This window comes from Dendropsophus ebraccatus, chromosome 1 (genome assembly GCF_027789765.1).
Source record: "Dendropsophus ebraccatus isolate aDenEbr1 chromosome 1, aDenEbr1.pat, whole genome shotgun sequence".
NCBI classification, from domain to species: Eukaryota; Metazoa; Chordata; class Amphibia; order Anura; family Hylidae; genus Dendropsophus; species Dendropsophus ebraccatus.
The window spans coordinates 4,294,604-4,312,623 of NC_091454.1; the positions used below are offsets into that span (position 1 = coordinate 4,294,604).

The window sequence follows — 18,020 nt, forward strand, 5'->3', positions numbered from 1 at the left end:
ATTATAGTAGTTATATTCTTGTATATAGGAGCAGTATTATAGTAGTTATATTCCTGTATATATGAGCAGTATTATAGTAGTCATATTCTATATAGGGGGGAGTCTTAACTATTAAATAACATGGAGCAATAGATATTTAGGGGGAAAGTAGATGGAGATAATTTGGCCTTCAAGCGGTTTCTCTTTATATTCTTTGGCGGACATTGGAGGGTTAATACGGCACGCTTGACACTGGGGGTTCTGGGGATTTGGCAGCAGGTGGAGCCGGCTTTGTCCTCGCAGTGTCTGTGTACTGTATTCATGATCTGTATGTAAACATCATTTAGTCGTCCGGCGCAGCTTCACGCGAGGAGACGGCTCCATCTCTGGGCGCAGTGCTGGACTCGCGTGACGCCGCCGTTTATCGCTCTGCATTCCCCCCCGCCCCCCTCACTTTTCCTCGGCTTTCTGCTTATTCTCAAGACTCTGTCAGGGTATTAGGCCCAGAATTAAGTTGTCAGGATGATGTGAGTGCTGAGTTTAGGATGATGAAGTTGTGTTCTGTTCTAGTTCAGAGAGATCAGCCGGGAATAGATGCACTGAAGATGTCGCTTGACATGTCGCCGGCCGTCTCTTCTCTGTTTTCCCTTCTAACCTTCCCCCCCCCCTCCTTTACACCAGTACAGGTGGCATCATATTACCGCCTCACCTTGAATTATAAATCCTGCTCTGATTTATATCTGATATCACTATCATCTGCTCCAGGTCTGTTATACTGTCATATACTCAGACATCCGCTATCCTCCTCCACTGCCTTATATCAGGAGCCTCAGCCTATAGATATAGGGGCAGTATTATAGTAGTTATATTCCTGTATATAGGGGGCAGTATTATAGTAGTATATTCCTGTATATAGGAGCAGTATTATAGTAGTTATATTCCTGTATATAGGAGCAGTATTATAGTAGTTATATTCCTGTATATAGGAGCAGTATTATAGTGTTATATTCCTGTATATAGGAGCAGTATTATAGTAGTTATATCCCTGTATATAGGAGGCAGTATTATAGTAGTATATTCCTGTATATAGGAGCAGTATTATAGTAGTTATATCCCTGTATATAGGAGCAGTATTATAGTAGTTATATTCCTGTATATAGGGAGCAATATTATAGTAGTATATTCCTGTATATAGGGGACAGTATTATAGTAGTTATATTCCTGTATATAGGAGCAGTATTATAGTAGTATATTCCTGTATATAGGAGCAGTATTATAGTAGTTATATTCCTGTATATAGGAGCAGTATTATAGTAGTTATATTCCTGTATATAGCAGTATTATAGTAGTATATTCCTAAATATAGGAGCAGTATTATAGTAGTTATATTCCTGTATATAGGAGCAGTATTATAGTAGTTATATTCCTGTATATAGGAGCAGTATTATAGTAGTTATATTCCTGTATATAGGAGCAGTATTATAGTAGTTATATTCCTGTATATAGGAGCAGTATTATAGTAGTATATTCCTGTATATAGGAGCAGTATTATAGTAGTGTATTCCTTTATATAGGAGCAGTATTATAGTAGTATATTCCTGTATATAGGAGCAGTATTATAGTAGTTATACGGTTCAGGGAAGAAAAAGAGTGCTGCACCTCACACCTATGGCTGATACTAGTACCTCTCGGCTGCATAAAAAACATCAGAATTCTGTATGTGAATTGATCAAGCCACACTGCCCCATGTACCTCGTGCAGGTATCTGATACACATGGGTCCCTACACTAAGTCCACACTGTGCCGGTCAGTGACCACCACCCCCGCAGGCGTGCACAGTCAGGGAAGGGAGGCCATGGAACGGCCCTGCAACCCCCATGCCACAGGACCAGACCCAAAAATGCCACACCAAAACCCAGCCAGCACCACCGGCGGAGGAAGCTGCCCCCAAACAGCACAAGTCTGGATAAGGTATTGCACTCACCATAGCTATCAAAGATAGAATGGGACAGACAGGAGGGATTAAAACCATGAGCACTCAGGTGTCTCCTGCTAATTGCGGTCATGTGGGTCTCACCAGGAGGAGTGCAAAACACGGAGAAAAGAGAGAAACAAAATACGGTTCAGGGAAGAAAAAGAGTGCTGCACCTCACACCTATGGCTGATACTAGTACCTCTCGGCTGCATAAAAAACATCAGAATTCTGTATGTGAATTGATCAAGCCACACTGCCCCATGTACCTCGTGCAGGTATCTGATACACATGGGTCCCTACACTAAGTCCACACTGTGCCGGTCAGTGACCACCACCCCCGCAGGCGTGCACAGTCAGGGAAGGGAGGCCATGGAACGGCCCTGCAACCCCCATGCCACAGGACCAGACCCAAAAATGCCACACCAAAACCCAGCCAGCACCACCGGCGGAGGAAGCTGCCCCCAAACAGCACAAGTCTGGATAAGGTATTGCACTCACCATAGCTATCAAAGATAGAATGGGACAGACAGGAGGGATTAAAACCATGAGCACTCAGGTGTCTCCTGCTAATTGCGGTCATGTGGGTCTCACCAGGAGGAGTGCAAAACACGGAGAAAAGAGAGAAACAAAATACGGTTCAGGGAAGAAAAAGAGTGCTGCACCTCACACCTATGGCTGATACTAGTACCTCTCGGCTGCATAAAAAACATCAGAATTCTGTATGTGAATTGATCAAGCCACACTGCCCCATGTACCTCGTGCAGGTATCTGATACACATGGGTCCCTACACTAAGTCCACACTGTGCCGGTCAGTGACCACCACCCCCGCAGGCGTGCACAGTCAGGGAAGGGAGGCCATGGAACGGCCCTGCAACCCCCATGCCACAGGACCAGACCCAAAAATGCCACACCAAAACCCAGCCAGCACCACCGGCGGAGGAAGCTGCCCCCAAACAGCACAAGTCTGGATAAGGTATTGCACTCACCATAGCTATCAAAGATAGAATGGGACAGACAGGAGGGATTAAAACCATGAGCACTCAGGTGTCTCCTGCTAATTGCGGTCATGTGGGTCTCACCAGGAGGAGTGCAAAACACGGAGAAAAGAGAGAAACAAAATACGGTTCAGGGAAGAAAAAGAGTGCTGCACCTCACACCTATGGCTGATACTAGTACCTCTCGGCTGCATAAAAAACATCAGAATTCTGTATGTGAATTGATCAAGCCACACTGCCCCATGTACCTCGTGCAGGTATCTGATACACATGGGTCCCTACACTAAGTCCACACTGTGCCGGTCAGTGACCACCACCCCCGCAGGCGTGCACAGTCAGGGAAGGGAGGCCATGGAACGGCCCTGCAACCCCCATGCCACAGGACCAGACCCAAAAATGCCACACCAAAACCCAGCCAGCACCACCGGCGGAGGAAGCTGCCCCCAAACAGCACAAGTCTGGATAAGGTATTGCACTCACCATAGCTATCAAAGATAGAATGGGACAGACAGGAGGGATTAAAACCATGAGCACTCAGGTGTCTCCTGCTAATTGCGGTCATGTGGGTCTCACCAGGAGGAGTGCAAAACACGGAGAAAAGAGAGAAACAAAATACGGTTCAGGGAAGAAAAAGAGTGTTGCACCTCACACCTATGGCTGATACTAGTACCTCTCGGCTGCATAAAAAACATCAGAATTCTGTATGTGAATTGATCAAGCCACACTGCCCCATGTACCTCGTGCAGGTATCTGATACACATGGGTCCCTACACTAAGTCCACACTGTGCCGGTCAGTGACCACCACCCCCGCAGGCGTGCACAGTCAGGGAAGGGAGGCCATGGAACGGCCCTGCAACCCCCATGCCACAGGACCAGACCCAAAAATGCCACACCAAAACCCAGCCAGCACCACCGGCGGAGGAAGCTGCCCCCAAACAGCACAAGTCTGGATAAGGTATTGCACTCACCATAGCTATCAAAGATAGAATGGGACAGACAGGAGGGATTAAAACCATGAGCACTCAGGTGTCTCCTGCTAATTGCGGTCATGTGGGTCTCACCAGGAGGAGTGCAAAACACGGAGAAAAGAGAGAAACAAAATACGGTTCAGGGAAGAAAAAGAGTGCTGCACCTCACACCTATGGCTGATACTAGTACCTCTCGGCTGCATAAAAAACATCAGAATTCTGTATGTGAATTGATCAAGCCACACTGCCCCATGTACCTCGTGCAGGTATCTGATACACATGGGTCCCTACACTAAGTCCACACTGTGCCGGTCAGTGACCACCACCCCCGCAGGCGTGCACAGTCAGGGAAGGGAGGCCATGGAACGGCCCTGCAACCCCCATGCCACAGGACCAGACCCAAAAATGCCACACCAAAACCCAGCCAGCACCACCGGCGGAGGAAGCTGCCCCCAAACAGCACAAGTCTGGCTGGGTTTTGGTGGGGCTTTTTGGGTCTGGTCCTGTGACATTGGGGTTGCAGGGCCGTTCCATGGCCTCCCTTCCCTGTACGTGCACGCTTTGCGGGGTTGGCAGTCGCTGACCGACACGGTGTGGAGTTAGCGTGGGGACCCGTGTGGACCAGGGGACCTGCGCGGTGGTACACGGGGCAATATGGCTTGATCAATTCATATACAGACACTCTGGTGTTGATTTTTAATATAGGCCTGGCGGCATTGGTGTCAGCCATGGATGGGATGTGCAGCCGTTCCATTCTCTCCAGTTCGTATTATAGTAGTTATATTCATATAGATATAGGAGCAGTATTATAGTAGTATATTCCTGTATATAGGAGCAGTATTATAGTAGTATATTCCTAAATATAGGAGCAGTATTATAGTAGTTATATTCCTGTATATAGGAGCAGTATTATAGTAGTTATATTCCTGTATATAGGAGCAGTATTATAGTAGTTATATTCCTGTATATAGGAGCAGTATTATAGTAGTTATATTCCTGTATATAGGAGCAGTATTATAGTAGTTATATCCCTGTATATAGGAGCAGTATTATAGTAGTTATATTCCTGTATATAGGGAGCAGTATTATAGCAGTTATATCTCTGTATATAGGAGGCAGTATTATAGTAGTTATATTCCTGTATATAGGAGCAGTATTATAGTAGTTATATCCCTGTATATAGGAGCAGTATTATAGTAGTTATATTCCTGTATATATGAGCAGTATTATAGTAGTATATTCCTGTATATAGGAGCAGTATTATAGTAGTTATATTCCTGTATATTGGAGCAGTATTATAGTAGTTATATTCCTGTATATAGGGAGCAGTATTATAGTAGTATATTCCTGTATATAGGAGCAGTATTATAGTAGTTATATCCCTGTATATAGGAGCAGTATTATAGTAGTTATATTCCTGTATATAGGAGCAGTATTATAGTAGTTATATTCCTGCATATAGGAGCAGTATTATAGTAGTTATATTCCTGTATATAGGGGGCAGTATTATAGTAGTATATTCCTGTATATAGAGGCAGTATTATAGTAGTTGTCTGGATTCCATCAATCTGCAGGGGTGACACTTGGTACAGTGTAATTTCTTAGCAGGATGAAGAGTTTTAAGAAATTTGATTGAAGGAACTTTTTATTCTATTAAGAAATTTCATTGTGGATTTTTGTGTTGATGATGAGATCAGTAGTGTTGGGGGTCGGTGTCCTGTGATGATGATGAGATCAGTAGTGTTGGGGGTCGGTGTCCTGTGATGATGAGATCAGTAGTGTTGGGGGTCGGTGTCCTGTGATGATGAGATCAGTAGTGTTGGGGGTCGGTGTCCTGTGATGATGAGATCAGTAGTGTTGGGGGTCGGTGTCCTGTGATGATGAGATCAGTAGTGTTGGGGGTCGGTGTCCTGTGATGATATCAGTAGTGTTGGGGGTCGGTGTCCTGTGATGAGATCAGTAGTGTTGGGGGTCGGTGTCCTGTGATGATATCAGTAGTGTTGGGGTCGGTGTCCTGTGATGATGAGATCAGTAGTGTTGGGGGTCGGTGTCCTGTGATGATGAGATCAGTAGTGTTGGGGGTCGGTGTCCTGTGATGAGGAGATCAGTAGTGTTGGGGGTCGGTGTCCTGTGATGATATCAGTAGTGTTGGGGGTCGGTGTCCTGTGATGATGAGATCAGTAGTGTTGGGGGTCGGTGTCCTGTGATGATATCAGTAGTGTTGGGGGTCGGTGTCCTGTGATGATGGGATCAGTAGTGTTGGGGGTCGGTGTCCTGTGATGATGAGATCAGTAGTGTTGGGGGTCGGTGTCCTGTGATGATGAGATCAGTAGTGTTGGGGGTCGGTGTCCTGTGATGATGATGAGATCAGTAGTGTTGGGGGTCGGTGTCCTGTGATGATGATGAGATCAGTAGTGTTGGGGGTCGGTGTCCTGTGATGATGATGAGATCAGTAGTGTTGGGGGTCGGTGTCCTGTGATGAGATCAGTAGTGTTGGGGGTCGGTGTCCTGTGATGATGAGATCAGTAGTGTTGGGGGTCGGTGTCCTGTGATGATGAGATCAGTAGTGTTGGGGGTCGGTGTCCTGTGATGAGGAGATCAGTAGTGTTGGGGGTCGGTGTCCTGTGATGAGGAGATCAGTAGTGTTGGGGGTCGGTGTCCTGTGCTGCTGATCTCGCTCTCCTGTCCTGGTTGACGCTCCTCACTGGTTTTGCATGGTGACATCATTGTGTAGTTTGAGGAACCAAGAATCCTGCAGACAGGTGCACGCTCACCTCCTCCGCTTCATGTCACTGACTTGTGGTTTCCACTCATTGAACAGAACCCACGATCTGGAGGCCGCCCGGCATCGGCAGGAGGAAGCCGAGAGGAAGGAGGCCGATGTCCTCGCTCAACTCCACGACTCGACCTCAAGACAGGAGGACCTGACCAAGCAGGTACTGCACCCCCGCCGTGTCCTCTGTCTGTGCCCGGCTGGGTGGGCGGTATCGACGCTCTGTAGGTGGTATGGAAGCTCTGCTGGTGGCATGGACGCTCTCGTTCTTCGAGGTTGCACAACGCTGTCCGTTTATAGGGTGAGGGGAGGTTTTGGGGAAGTCGTCCTTACACCATCTGCTGCTCTTCCTGTAAAGCTTCTCAGGCTTCGTTCTCTGGTGTCAGCCGGTGCACGGTGGAGCCTCCTCCGCCGGTAAGAAGCTTGCATCGTTCTTCCTGACACTTCTGCAGTAGTCGGTAAGGTTTGGCTCGGAGCCCAAAAGCGACTTAACCCTTCCCTTTCCTGCGGTGCCCTCACAGTCTCTTCCTCTTTTGTCATCTACAGATCGATGAGTTGGAGAGTTCACTCTTCGCTGTGCGGTCAGAGGCGGAGGAGCTACAGAGAGAGCTAGAGGAGGCCCAGAGGCAGCAGCGGCAGCTAGAGGCGGCGGTGGAGGGGTTAACCAGCGACTGCCGGAGCCGAGAGCAGAAGGCGGCAGAGCAGGAGGGTGAGTGAGGTGTGAGGGAGCGCTTCATCCTGACACCAAAGAGCGGACAGACCGACCACCAGACGCAAAGTCACTGAAATTCTGAAAATTAACTCCATTCTGGTGGGAAATTGTACAAAAATGAGAGTTTGTGGATGAAAATTCCTCCATATGTAACTCCGTTTTTTTTTTTTTTTTTTTTTTTTTAATTTTTATCAAATTTATTTTTCCCTAATTTTCTTTTCGCTTTTGCTAGATTCCAAATTCAGCTTTTCACTACTTTCCACCACTGTTCCCCATCTCAATTTTTCCTACGTTTTTTTTCTATTTATTTGAGGTCACAGAAAGAAAGAAGCGTCAAGGGTTAAACTAAAAGTAAAAAAGTTTCCTTTCTTCCTCCAGAGACCATCGCCGGGCTGCGGGGTCGGCTGCTGGATCACCAGGTAAATCCTCATCTCTGGTTTTTGTAGCTTTTATGGTTTTTGTTCTAATTTCCTCACGATAAGTGACAACCGCCATGGCCGCCGCTCGCCCCATCTCTCTTACTGGGGAGGGGACCGTTCAGGACTCCAGGAAAGCTCGGGGACCCCCCCCCCCCATACAGGTGGCGCGGCAGGAGTCCTCCATACAGTCCTGAGTGGCTCATCCACCGGGTCTGTACCGTAACTCGAAGGGAAATGACTGTTCAGGACTCCAGGAAAGCGGAGTGGGAGATGTACTGGAGGAGCATCTACTTCTGTGGTCTTTTCACTGTGTATATGGGGTGGGGGTGGGGTTCTCATTCAGGGGTCTTCTCACCATATAAGGAGGGGCTGACATTCTGTGTATGGGGTTGTGGGGGTCTTCTCACCGTATGTGGGTGGGGTTCCTTATTTTGTAGAGTTTTGGGGGGTCTTATGTGAGAGGTAGGTTACATTCTGTGTATGGGGCAGCAGGGGTCTTCTCATGTATGTGGGGGTTGCTCAGTCTGTGTATCGTGTTTTGGGGTCTTCTCATCATATGTGGGGGGTTTTGTAATTTTGTGTAGGGTTTTAGGGATCATCTTGCTATATGTGGGGGGTTCCTTAGGCTGTGGGGGTCTTCTTGCTATATGTGGGGGGTTCCTTAGGCTGTGGGGGTCTTCTTGCTATATGTTGGGGGTTCCTTATTCTGTGTATTAGGCTGTGGGGGTCTTCTTGCTATATGTGGGGGGCTCCTTATTCTGTGTATTAGGCTGTGGGGGTATTCTTGCTTTATGTTGGGGGTTCCTTATTCTGTGTATTAGGCTGTGGGGGTCTTCTTGCTATATGTGGGGGGCTCCTTATTCTGTGTATTAGGCTGTGGGGGTATTCTTGCTATATGTGGGGGGCTCCTTATTCTGTGTATTAGGTTGTGGGGGTCTTCTTGCTTTATGTGGGGGGTTCCTTATTCTGTGTATTAGGCTGTGGGGGTATTCTTGCTATATGTGGGGGGCTCCTTATTCTGTGTATTAGGCTGTGGGGGTATTCTTGCTATATGTGGGGGGCTCCTTATTCTGTGTATTAGGCTGTGGGGGTATTCTTGCTATATGTGGGGGGCTCCTTATTCTGTGTATTAGGCTGTGGGGGTATTCTTGCTATATGTGGGGGGCTCCTTATTCTGTGTATTAGGCTGTGGGGGTATTCTTGCTATATGTGGGGGGGTTCCTTATTCTGTGTATTAGGCTGTGGGGGTCTTGCTATATGTGGGGGGCTCCTTATTCTGTGTATTAGGCTGTGGGGGTATTCTTGCTATATGTGGGGGGCTCCTTATTCTGTGTATTAGGCTGTGGGGGTCTTCTTGCTATATGTGGGGGGCTCCTTATTCTGTGTATTAGGCTGTGGGGGTCTTCTTGCTATATGTGGGGGGCTCCTTATTCTGTGTATTAGGCTGTGGGGGTATTCTTGCTATATGTGGGGGGCTCCTTATTCTGTGTATTAGGCTGTGGGGGTATTCTTGCTATATGTGGGGGGCTCCTTATTCTGTGTATTAGGCTGTGGGGGTATTCTTGCTATATGTGGGGGGGTTCCTTATTCTGTGTATTAGGCTGTGGGGGTCTTGCTATATGTGGGGGGCTCCTTATTCTGTGTATTAGGCTGTGGGGGTATTCTTGCTATATGTGGGGGGCTCCTTATTCTGTGTATTAGGCTGTGGGGGTCTTCTTGCTATATGTGGGGGGCTCCTTATTCTGTGTATTAGGCTGTGGGGGTCTTCTTGCTATATGTGGGGGGCTCCTTATTCTGTGTATTAGGCTGTGGGGGTCTTCTTGCTATATGTGGGGGGCTCCTTATTCTGTGTATTAGGCTGTGGGGGTTTTCTTGCTATATTAGCAGGGTTACTCATTCTGTGGGGGAGTTTTAGGGGTCTTCTCGCTATATGTAGAGTGTTTTTTCTTGCTAAATATGGGGGGTTTCCTTATTCTGTGTATAGGGGCTGTGGTTGTGTTCTTGCTATATGACTAAGGTTCCTCATTCTGTGGGGGGTGTCAGGGGGGTCTTCTCGCTATATGTAGGGGGTTCCTCATTCTGTGGGGGGTTCTGGGGGTCTTCTCATCATATGTTGGGGGTTTCTTCACTTGGTGTAGGGTTTTAGCGGTCCTCTTGTTATCTTAGCAGGGTTCCTTAGTCTTTGGGTGGGTTTTAGGGGTCTTCTTTCTATATGTTGGGGTCGTCTTGCTATATGACCGGGGTTCCTCATTCTGTGGGGGTTTCGGGGGTATTCTCGCTATATGTGGGGGGGTTTCTACTTCTGTGGGGGGTTTCGGGGGTCTTCTCACTGTGTGGGGGGTTGCCTCGTCTTCTACACCTTCACACTATATAAACCAGTCTGTGCAGGATCCGTCCCAGTAAGGCGGCTCTGCGGACGCTCCCCGTGGACTGGTAACTTGTACGACCTGGAACAGCAGGGGGGGGATTGGGGGGATTATGTGTGTGGGGGGGGGGTTGCGGGGGCCGCCCTCCTAGACCTCACATTATGGGGGAGTCCGCAGGATAAATATTTGCTTCTTATATACAAACACCTTCCTGTCTCCTCTTCTCTTCCAGACCAGAAACCTTCAGGACTCCGGCATCTCCTCAGGACATCTCCAGGCTCGGCTCGGATACACACCGCTGTTAGGTATCCTCTGCTGCTGAGATACATCTCATCTGTATTATTGCTTGTTCTGAGATTCTACCTGCTCTGGGTGTTGGCTCCAGGTATCCACTACTTCTTAGCATAACGTCTGTGCTGAGCTCCCCCATTGGGCAGATGCAGATCAGCTCCATAATATGATCCGTGTCCAAAACCGCATCAAAATCAAAGGATCTGCCTCCAATTGTCGCATCTGCGTATCGGTCCCAATCAGAATAAAGATGGCCGCCAGGAGTCCAGAGCTGTATGGGGTACAAGCATTGTGGCCCCTGGGGCCACATCCTGCAGGGACAACCTGTATGTGACGAGTTTCCTCTGTTGCAGATTCGCTGTCGCTGGAGGGGGGGCAGCGAGCGGCAAAACTGCAGCTGCAGGCGACGAATCACCGGAAACGGGACCCCGAACCTCAGGACAGAGAGACGAGAGGATCCACCGCGCCACAAGAGGCGTCACTGATCCCACAGCGGTGAGTGCCGCCCCGGAATTACATCTATCACCTACCAGTCAGATGGAGAGCAGAGCGGGGCCGATCCCAGGGATGAATGGCCGCCATGTACATCACAGCCTATGGCGGACACTGCTGATCATCAATACACAATCTCTATCAGTGTGACCCCAGATTATGTGCAGGAGGCCCACTGGTGACTGGAGGGGAGGAGGAGGCGGCACACTGGTGACTGGAGGGGAGGAGGAGGCGGCACACTGGTGACTGGAGGGGAGGAGGAGGCGGCACACTGGTGACTGGAGGGGAGGAGGAGGCTGCACACTGGTGACTGGAGGGGAGGAGGAGGCTGCACACTGGTGACTGTAGGGGAGGAGGAGGCGGCACACTGGTGACTGGAGGGGAGGAGGAGGCGGCACACTGGTGACTGGAGGGGAGGAGGAGGCGGCACACTGGTGACTGGAGGGGAGGAGGAGGAGGCGGCACACTGGTGACTGGAGGGGAGGAGGAGGAGGAGGCACACTGGTGACTGGAGAGGAGGAGGCACACTGGTGACTGGAGGGGAGGAGGCGGCACACTGGTGACTGGAGGGGAGGAGGAGGCACACTGGTGACTGGAGGGGAGGAGGAGGCACACTGGTGACTGGAGGGGAGGAGGAGGCACACTGGTGACTGGAGGGGAGGAGGAGGCACACTGGTGACTGGAGGGGAGGAGGAGGCCCACTGGTGACTGGAGGGGAGGAGGAGGAGGCCCACTGGTGACTGGAGGGGAGGAGGAGGAGGCACACTGGTGACTGGAGGGGAGGAGGCGGCACACTGGTGACTGGAGGGGAGGAGGCGGCACACTGGTGACTGGAGGGGAGGAGGCGGCCCACTGGTGACTGGAGGGGAGGAGGAGGCGGCACACTGGTGACTGGAGGGGAGGAGGAGGCGGCACACTGGTGACTGTAGGGGAGGAGGAGGCAGCACACTGGTGACTGTAGGGGAGGAGGAGGCAGCACACTGGTGACTGGAGGGGAGGAGGAGGCAGCACACTGGTGACTGGAGGGGAGGAGGAGGCAGCACACTGGTGAATGGGGAGAGGAATAGTGTTGGGAAATACGGTAGCTCTCTAGTCAGACGCAACAGGCGGGTATGTAAATGAGGAGCGAGACCTTGCATATCTGGCAGAGGATGTACTGTGCAGAACAATAAGTATGTGCCCCCCTCCTTGCTGGAGGAGGGGGGGGGGGTTTGAATATTTACTTCTCTGGAGCTTCACACTAAACACATGCAAAGCTGCGGCCGACAATACACACGTGTGGAAAGAATGAGGAGATAAACAAATCAGGGTGTAAACCTTCCGGGCGCCGGGCTGCCAGCTGCTGCGCTGAGACCATCTATAGGCCCAGCTGCCACTCTACGATACGACGAGGGGGGGGGGCATAGAAAGCCAGGTGTCTGCCATTCACTGACAGCAAGCAGAGGCTGGGGGCACCACAAATGGCTGGTTATCAACAGACTGATACATTGTAACAAATCCTCAGCTGTCATTACTATTGGGTCATATTTGTAGAAGTGAAAAGGTAAGTTCTTAAATAGACAAAAAGTTTGAGAGCGTTACACAATTTCCCCAGTTTTGGAATAATAGACTTGATCATGTGACACCGGTATCTGGCTCCTCCCCCCGATTTTTGCTGCTTTTTAGTAAATTGCAGCTTCCAGTTCTCCATTCCGGCAGCTGCAGGAAAATCTGACTGACATTTAACTTTTTTTTCCAATTGCAAAAAAAAAGTGAAGCGTCCCAGGTGTTCAGAGAGCGGGCGGGGGAATCGGCACTTAAAGGGCCAGTAACCCTGTGAGAGCGTTATTCTGTGAATAACTGAGTGAGCGCCGGAATCGCAGACCTCCCAGGATCTTAATGTTACGGTGGCTGATTACAGGGAGCAATAGCATACAGGAACCTTCTGTCTATTGAGCCACATTGCTGCTCTCTAGAAAGTCAAGAAAGATGTCACATTCAGAACTTAGACAACTTTACTGTCAGAAAGAGAAAAGAAAATGAGAAGTGAGAATACAACTCAAAATGTGACATAACTCTACTATCTCTACATCAGACCCATACTGACAGCTGTAGGAATCCAGACGGATGAGGAGGATATCACAGGGTCAGAGATGGAAAGAAGCTTCTCCAAGGTAAGAACCAGAATATATCTACTATAATACTGCTCCTATATACAGGAATATAACTACTATAATACTGCTCCTATATACAGGAATATAACTACTATAATACTGCCCCCTATATACAGGGATATACTACTATAATACTGCTCCTATATACAGGAATATAACTACTATAATACTGCTCCTATATACAGGAATATACTACTATAATACTGCTCCTATATACAGGAATATAACTACTATAATACTGCTCCTATATACAGGGATATAACTACTATAATACTGCTCCTATATACAGGAATATACTACTATAATACTGCTCCTATATACAGGGATATACTACTATAATACTGCTCCTATATACAGGAATATAACTACTATAATACTGCTCCTATATACAGGAATATAACTACTATAATACTGCCCCTATATACAGGAATATAACTACTATAATACTGCCCCTATATACAGGAATATAACTACTATAATACTGCTCCTATATACAGGAATATACTACTATAATACTGCTCCTATATACAGGAATATAACTACTATAATACTGCTCCCTATATACAGGAATATAACTACTATAATACTGCTCCTATATACAGGAATATAACTACTATAATACTGCTCCTATATACAGGGATATAACTACTATAATACTGCTCCTATATACAGGAATATACTACTATAATACTGCTCCTATATACAGGAATATAACTACTATAATACTGCCCCCTATATACAGGAATATAACTACTATAATACTGCCCCCTATATACAGGGATATACTACTATAATACTGCTCCTATATACAGGAATATAACTACTATAATACTGCTCCTATATACAGGAATATAACTACTATAATACTGCTCTCTATATACAGGGATATACTACTATAATACTGCTCCTATATACAGGGATATAACTACTATAATACTGCTCCTATATGCAGGAATATAACTACTATAATACTGCTCCTATATACAGGGATATAACTACTATAATACTGTCCCCTATATACAGGAATATAACTACTATAATACTGCTCCTATATACAGGGATGTAACTACTATAATACTGCTCCTATATACAAGAATATAACTACTATAATACTGCCCCCTATATACAGGGATATACCTACTATAATACTGCTCCTATATACAGGGATATAACTACTATAATACTGCTCCTATATACAGGGATATAACTACTATAATAGTGCCCCCTATGGTCAGGTATATGTAGTTGACCACACTCCGTATATAGGGGCGGAGTGCTAGTTAATCCTGCGGGGGTGACGCTGTAGATGTGAGTCAGCGGCTCGGGATGAGCAGTCTCTGGCGGTTTGGATCCCTCCTGTCTCCCATATTTGTCCCTATAGTTGTAGAGGTCCCGGCTGGATGTTGGGGCCCCATCAGGATTCGGGTTATGTGGCCCTTAGTTATTGGAGACTGTTGTTGGTGGCGGGGGATGGGTGATGTCCCCATCTTGCCCCAGGGTATTTGTATACAGGTTTGGGGCCCCTATTTTGGGCGGCCGGGGGTGAGGGGGTTAATCCTGAGTGTCTGCCGTCCGGCCGTTGATCGCTGTTTAGTGTAATAATCTGAAGTGTTTCTAATCTAAGTAGCTGCAGAAGACGCGGCTCTTGTGTCAGGAGCGTAAATCTCCTGTCAGCGCCCGAAACGCAGTCATAAAAAGCTGGAAATTACATCCACGAATTCCTGCCGCGCCGGCGGGAGGGGGGCAAGACGCCATTAACGCTTTGTGGAGAGGATTCGGCGCGGCGGGGGTCCCCCGGCTATGTGACTCCAGACTGATAGAGTATCACATAGGGCGGTGTTAATTACTGTGTGACTGGTGTCATACAAGTCGTCACCAGCATGTGGCGCTGTGTTTAGACTGAGATCTCCAGATCGAGTCCCCAGCGCATCCACCCCTCCCCCACAGCGACTGGTCCCAGAGCATCCACCCCTCCCCCACAGCGACTGGTCCCAGCGCACAGTCTGACCTGGGTTTCTGTAAAGATTCAAAGCAGAAGGCAAAAAATATATTGGATTTGCATAAAGTAAACGCTAAGAGCTGCACTATGATCCTGAGATGCAGCTGGGGGGAGGGGGAGTATGTAGCAGTGATCCTGAGATTTAACCGGGGGAGTATGTAGCAGTGATCCTGAGATATAGCCGGGAGAGTATGTAGCAGTGATCCTGAGATATAGCCGGGAGAGTATGTAGCGGTGATCCTGAGATATAACCGGGGGAGTATGTAGCGGTGATCCTGAGATATAACCGGGGAAATATGTAGCGGTGATCCTGAGATATAGCTGGGGGAGTATGTAGCAGTGATCCTGAGATATAACCGGGAAAATATGTAGCAGTGATCCTGAGATATAGCCGGGGGAGTATGTAGCGGTGATCCTGAGATATAACCGGGGGAGTATGTAGCGGTGATCCTGAGATATAGCCAGGGGAGTATGTAGCAGTGATCAGGGGCGTAGCTAAAGGCTGATGGGCCCTCAGTGACTCACAGGTGACGTCTTCTTTGATCTGAGGAGTCACTTTCCCTTTTCCTCTCCATCCGGCCCGGACCTCCATGATGATTTCTTCCAGATACGTTTCATCTCTTCAGAACCTGCGAGACAAACAATTTAGGCTCCGCCCATTTCTAGCAACTTCCTTTCTCCCTCCTGTTGGCTCCCAAAGTAACTGCGCTGTGTGGGATGCCCCCTGTATGTAGGATCCCCTGCTGTGCCCCCTGTATGTAGGATCCCCTGCTGTGCCCCCTGTATGTAGGATCCCCTGCTGTGATGAACTAATAATGCCCCCAGAGGAGGTTCCCCCATGAGCTAATAATGCCCCCACAGGTTCCCCCATGAGCTAATAATGCCCCCACAGGTTCCCCCATGAGCTAATAATGCCCCCAGAGATGCCCCCATGAACTAATGCCCCCAGAGGTGCCCCCATGAACTAATAATCCCCCCTGCTGTGCCCCCATGAGCTAATAATGCCCCCTGCTGTGCCCCATGAGCTAATAATCGCCCCCTGCTGTGCCCCCATGAGCTAATAATGCCCCCTGCTGTGCCCCCATGAGCTAATAATGCCCCCAGAGGTGCCCCCATGAGCTAATAATGCCCCCAGAAGTGCCCCTTCCGGCAGGCGTGATGACGTCACATCACGCCTGATGGAGAGGTCACGTCCCGGCCTCCCATAGGCTGCTGGTATGAAGTGCCGGCGGACTATGGGAGGGAATGCAGGAGGAGGACGCTGACAGGTCCTGCTCCTGCATTCTGCTTACTTTAATGTTCCGCCCACTCACTGTGCGGGCGGAACATGAAAGCGATCTGTGCATCCTGAGAAGATGTGTGGCCGCAGCTTCTCGGGATGCTTAAAGAGACAAGTGGCAAGGGGGGCCGCGCGGGCCCCCATAGCGTAGGGGCCCGGTCGCCATGGCGACCACTGCGACCCCTATAGCTACGCCACTGGCGGTGATCCTGAGATATAACCGGGGGAGTATGTAGCGGTGATCCTGAGATATAACCGGGGGAGTATGTAGCGGTGATCCTGAGATATAACCGGGGGAGTATGTAGCGGTGATCCTGAGATATAACCGGGGGAGTATGTAGCGGTGATCCTGAGATATAACCGGGGGAGTATGTAGCGGTGATCCTGAGATTTAACCGGGGGAGTATGTAGCAGTGATCCTGAGATATAGCCGGGAGAGTATGTAGCAGTGATCCTGAGATATAGCCGGGAGAGTATGTAGCGGTGATCCTGAGATATAACCGGGGGAGTATGTAGCGGTGATCCTGAGATATAACCGGGGAAATATGTAGCGGTGATCCTGAGATATAGCTGGGGGAGTATGTAGCAGTGATCCTGAGATATAACCGGGAAAATATGTAGCGGTGATCCTGAGATATAGCCGGGGGAGTATGTAGCGGTGATCCTGAGATATAACCGGGGGAGTATGTAGCGGTGATCCTGAGATATAGCCAGGGGAGTATGTAGCAGTGATCAGGGGCGTAGCTAAAGGCTGATGGGCCCTCAGTGACTCACAGGTGACGTCTTCTTTGATCTGAGGAGTCACTTTCCCTTTTCCTCTCCATCCGGCCCGGACCTCCATGATGATTTCTTCCAGATACGTTTCATCTCTTCAGAACCTGCGAGACAAACAATTTAGGCTCCGCCCATTTCTAGCAACTTCCTTTCTCCCTCCTGTTGGCTCCCAAAGTAACTGCGCTGTGTGGGATGCCCCCTGTATGTAGGATCCCCTGCTGTGCCCCCTGTATGTAGGATCCCCTGCTGTGCCCCCTGTATGTAGGATCCCCTGCTGTGATGAACTAATAATGCCCCCAGAGGAGGTTCCCCCATGAGCTAATAATGCCCCCACAGGTTCCCCCATGAGCTAATAATGCCCCCACAGGTTCCCCCATGAGCTAATAATGCCCCCAGAGATGCCCCCATGAACTAATGCCCCCAGAGGTGCCCCCATGAACTAATAATCCCCCCTGCTGTGCCCCCATGAGCTAATAATGCCCCCAGCTGTGCCCCATGAGCTAATAATCGCCCCCTGCTGTGCCCCCATGAGCTAATAATGCCCCCTGCTGTGCCCCCATGAGCTAATAATGCCCCCAGAGGTGCCCCCATGAGCTAATAATGCCCCCAGAAGTGCCCCTTCCGGCAGGCGTGATGACGTCACATCACGCCTGATGGAGAGGTCACGTCCCGGCCTCCCATAGGCTGCTGGTATGAAGTGCCGGCGGACTATGGGAGGGAATGCAGGAGGAGGACGCTGACAGGTCCTGCTCCTGCATTCTGCTTACTTTAATGTTCCGCCCACTCACTGTGCGGGCGGAACATGAAAGCGATCTGTGCATCCTGAGAAGATGTGTGGCCGCA

General features: G+C 49.1%; 1 protein-coding gene across 1 annotated transcript in view; it reads left to right on the plus strand.

Annotated features, from left to right (window-relative positions):
• IRAG2 (inositol 1,4,5-triphosphate receptor associated 2) overlaps positions 1–18,020 on the plus strand; it is a 47,566-nt gene that overhangs the window by 20,285 nt on the left and 9,261 nt on the right. The window contains exons 18-23 of the mRNA XM_069963935.1: positions 6,741–6,855; positions 7,239–7,401; positions 7,783–7,823; positions 10,422–10,494; positions 10,834–10,975; positions 13,047–13,125. Of these exons, the coding sequence (XP_069820036.1) occupies positions 6,741–6,855; positions 7,239–7,401; positions 7,783–7,823; positions 10,422–10,494; positions 10,834–10,975; positions 13,047–13,125 (613 nt within the window). The remainder of the gene's footprint in view (positions 1–6,740; positions 6,856–7,238; positions 7,402–7,782; positions 7,824–10,421; positions 10,495–10,833; positions 10,976–13,046; positions 13,126–18,020) is intronic.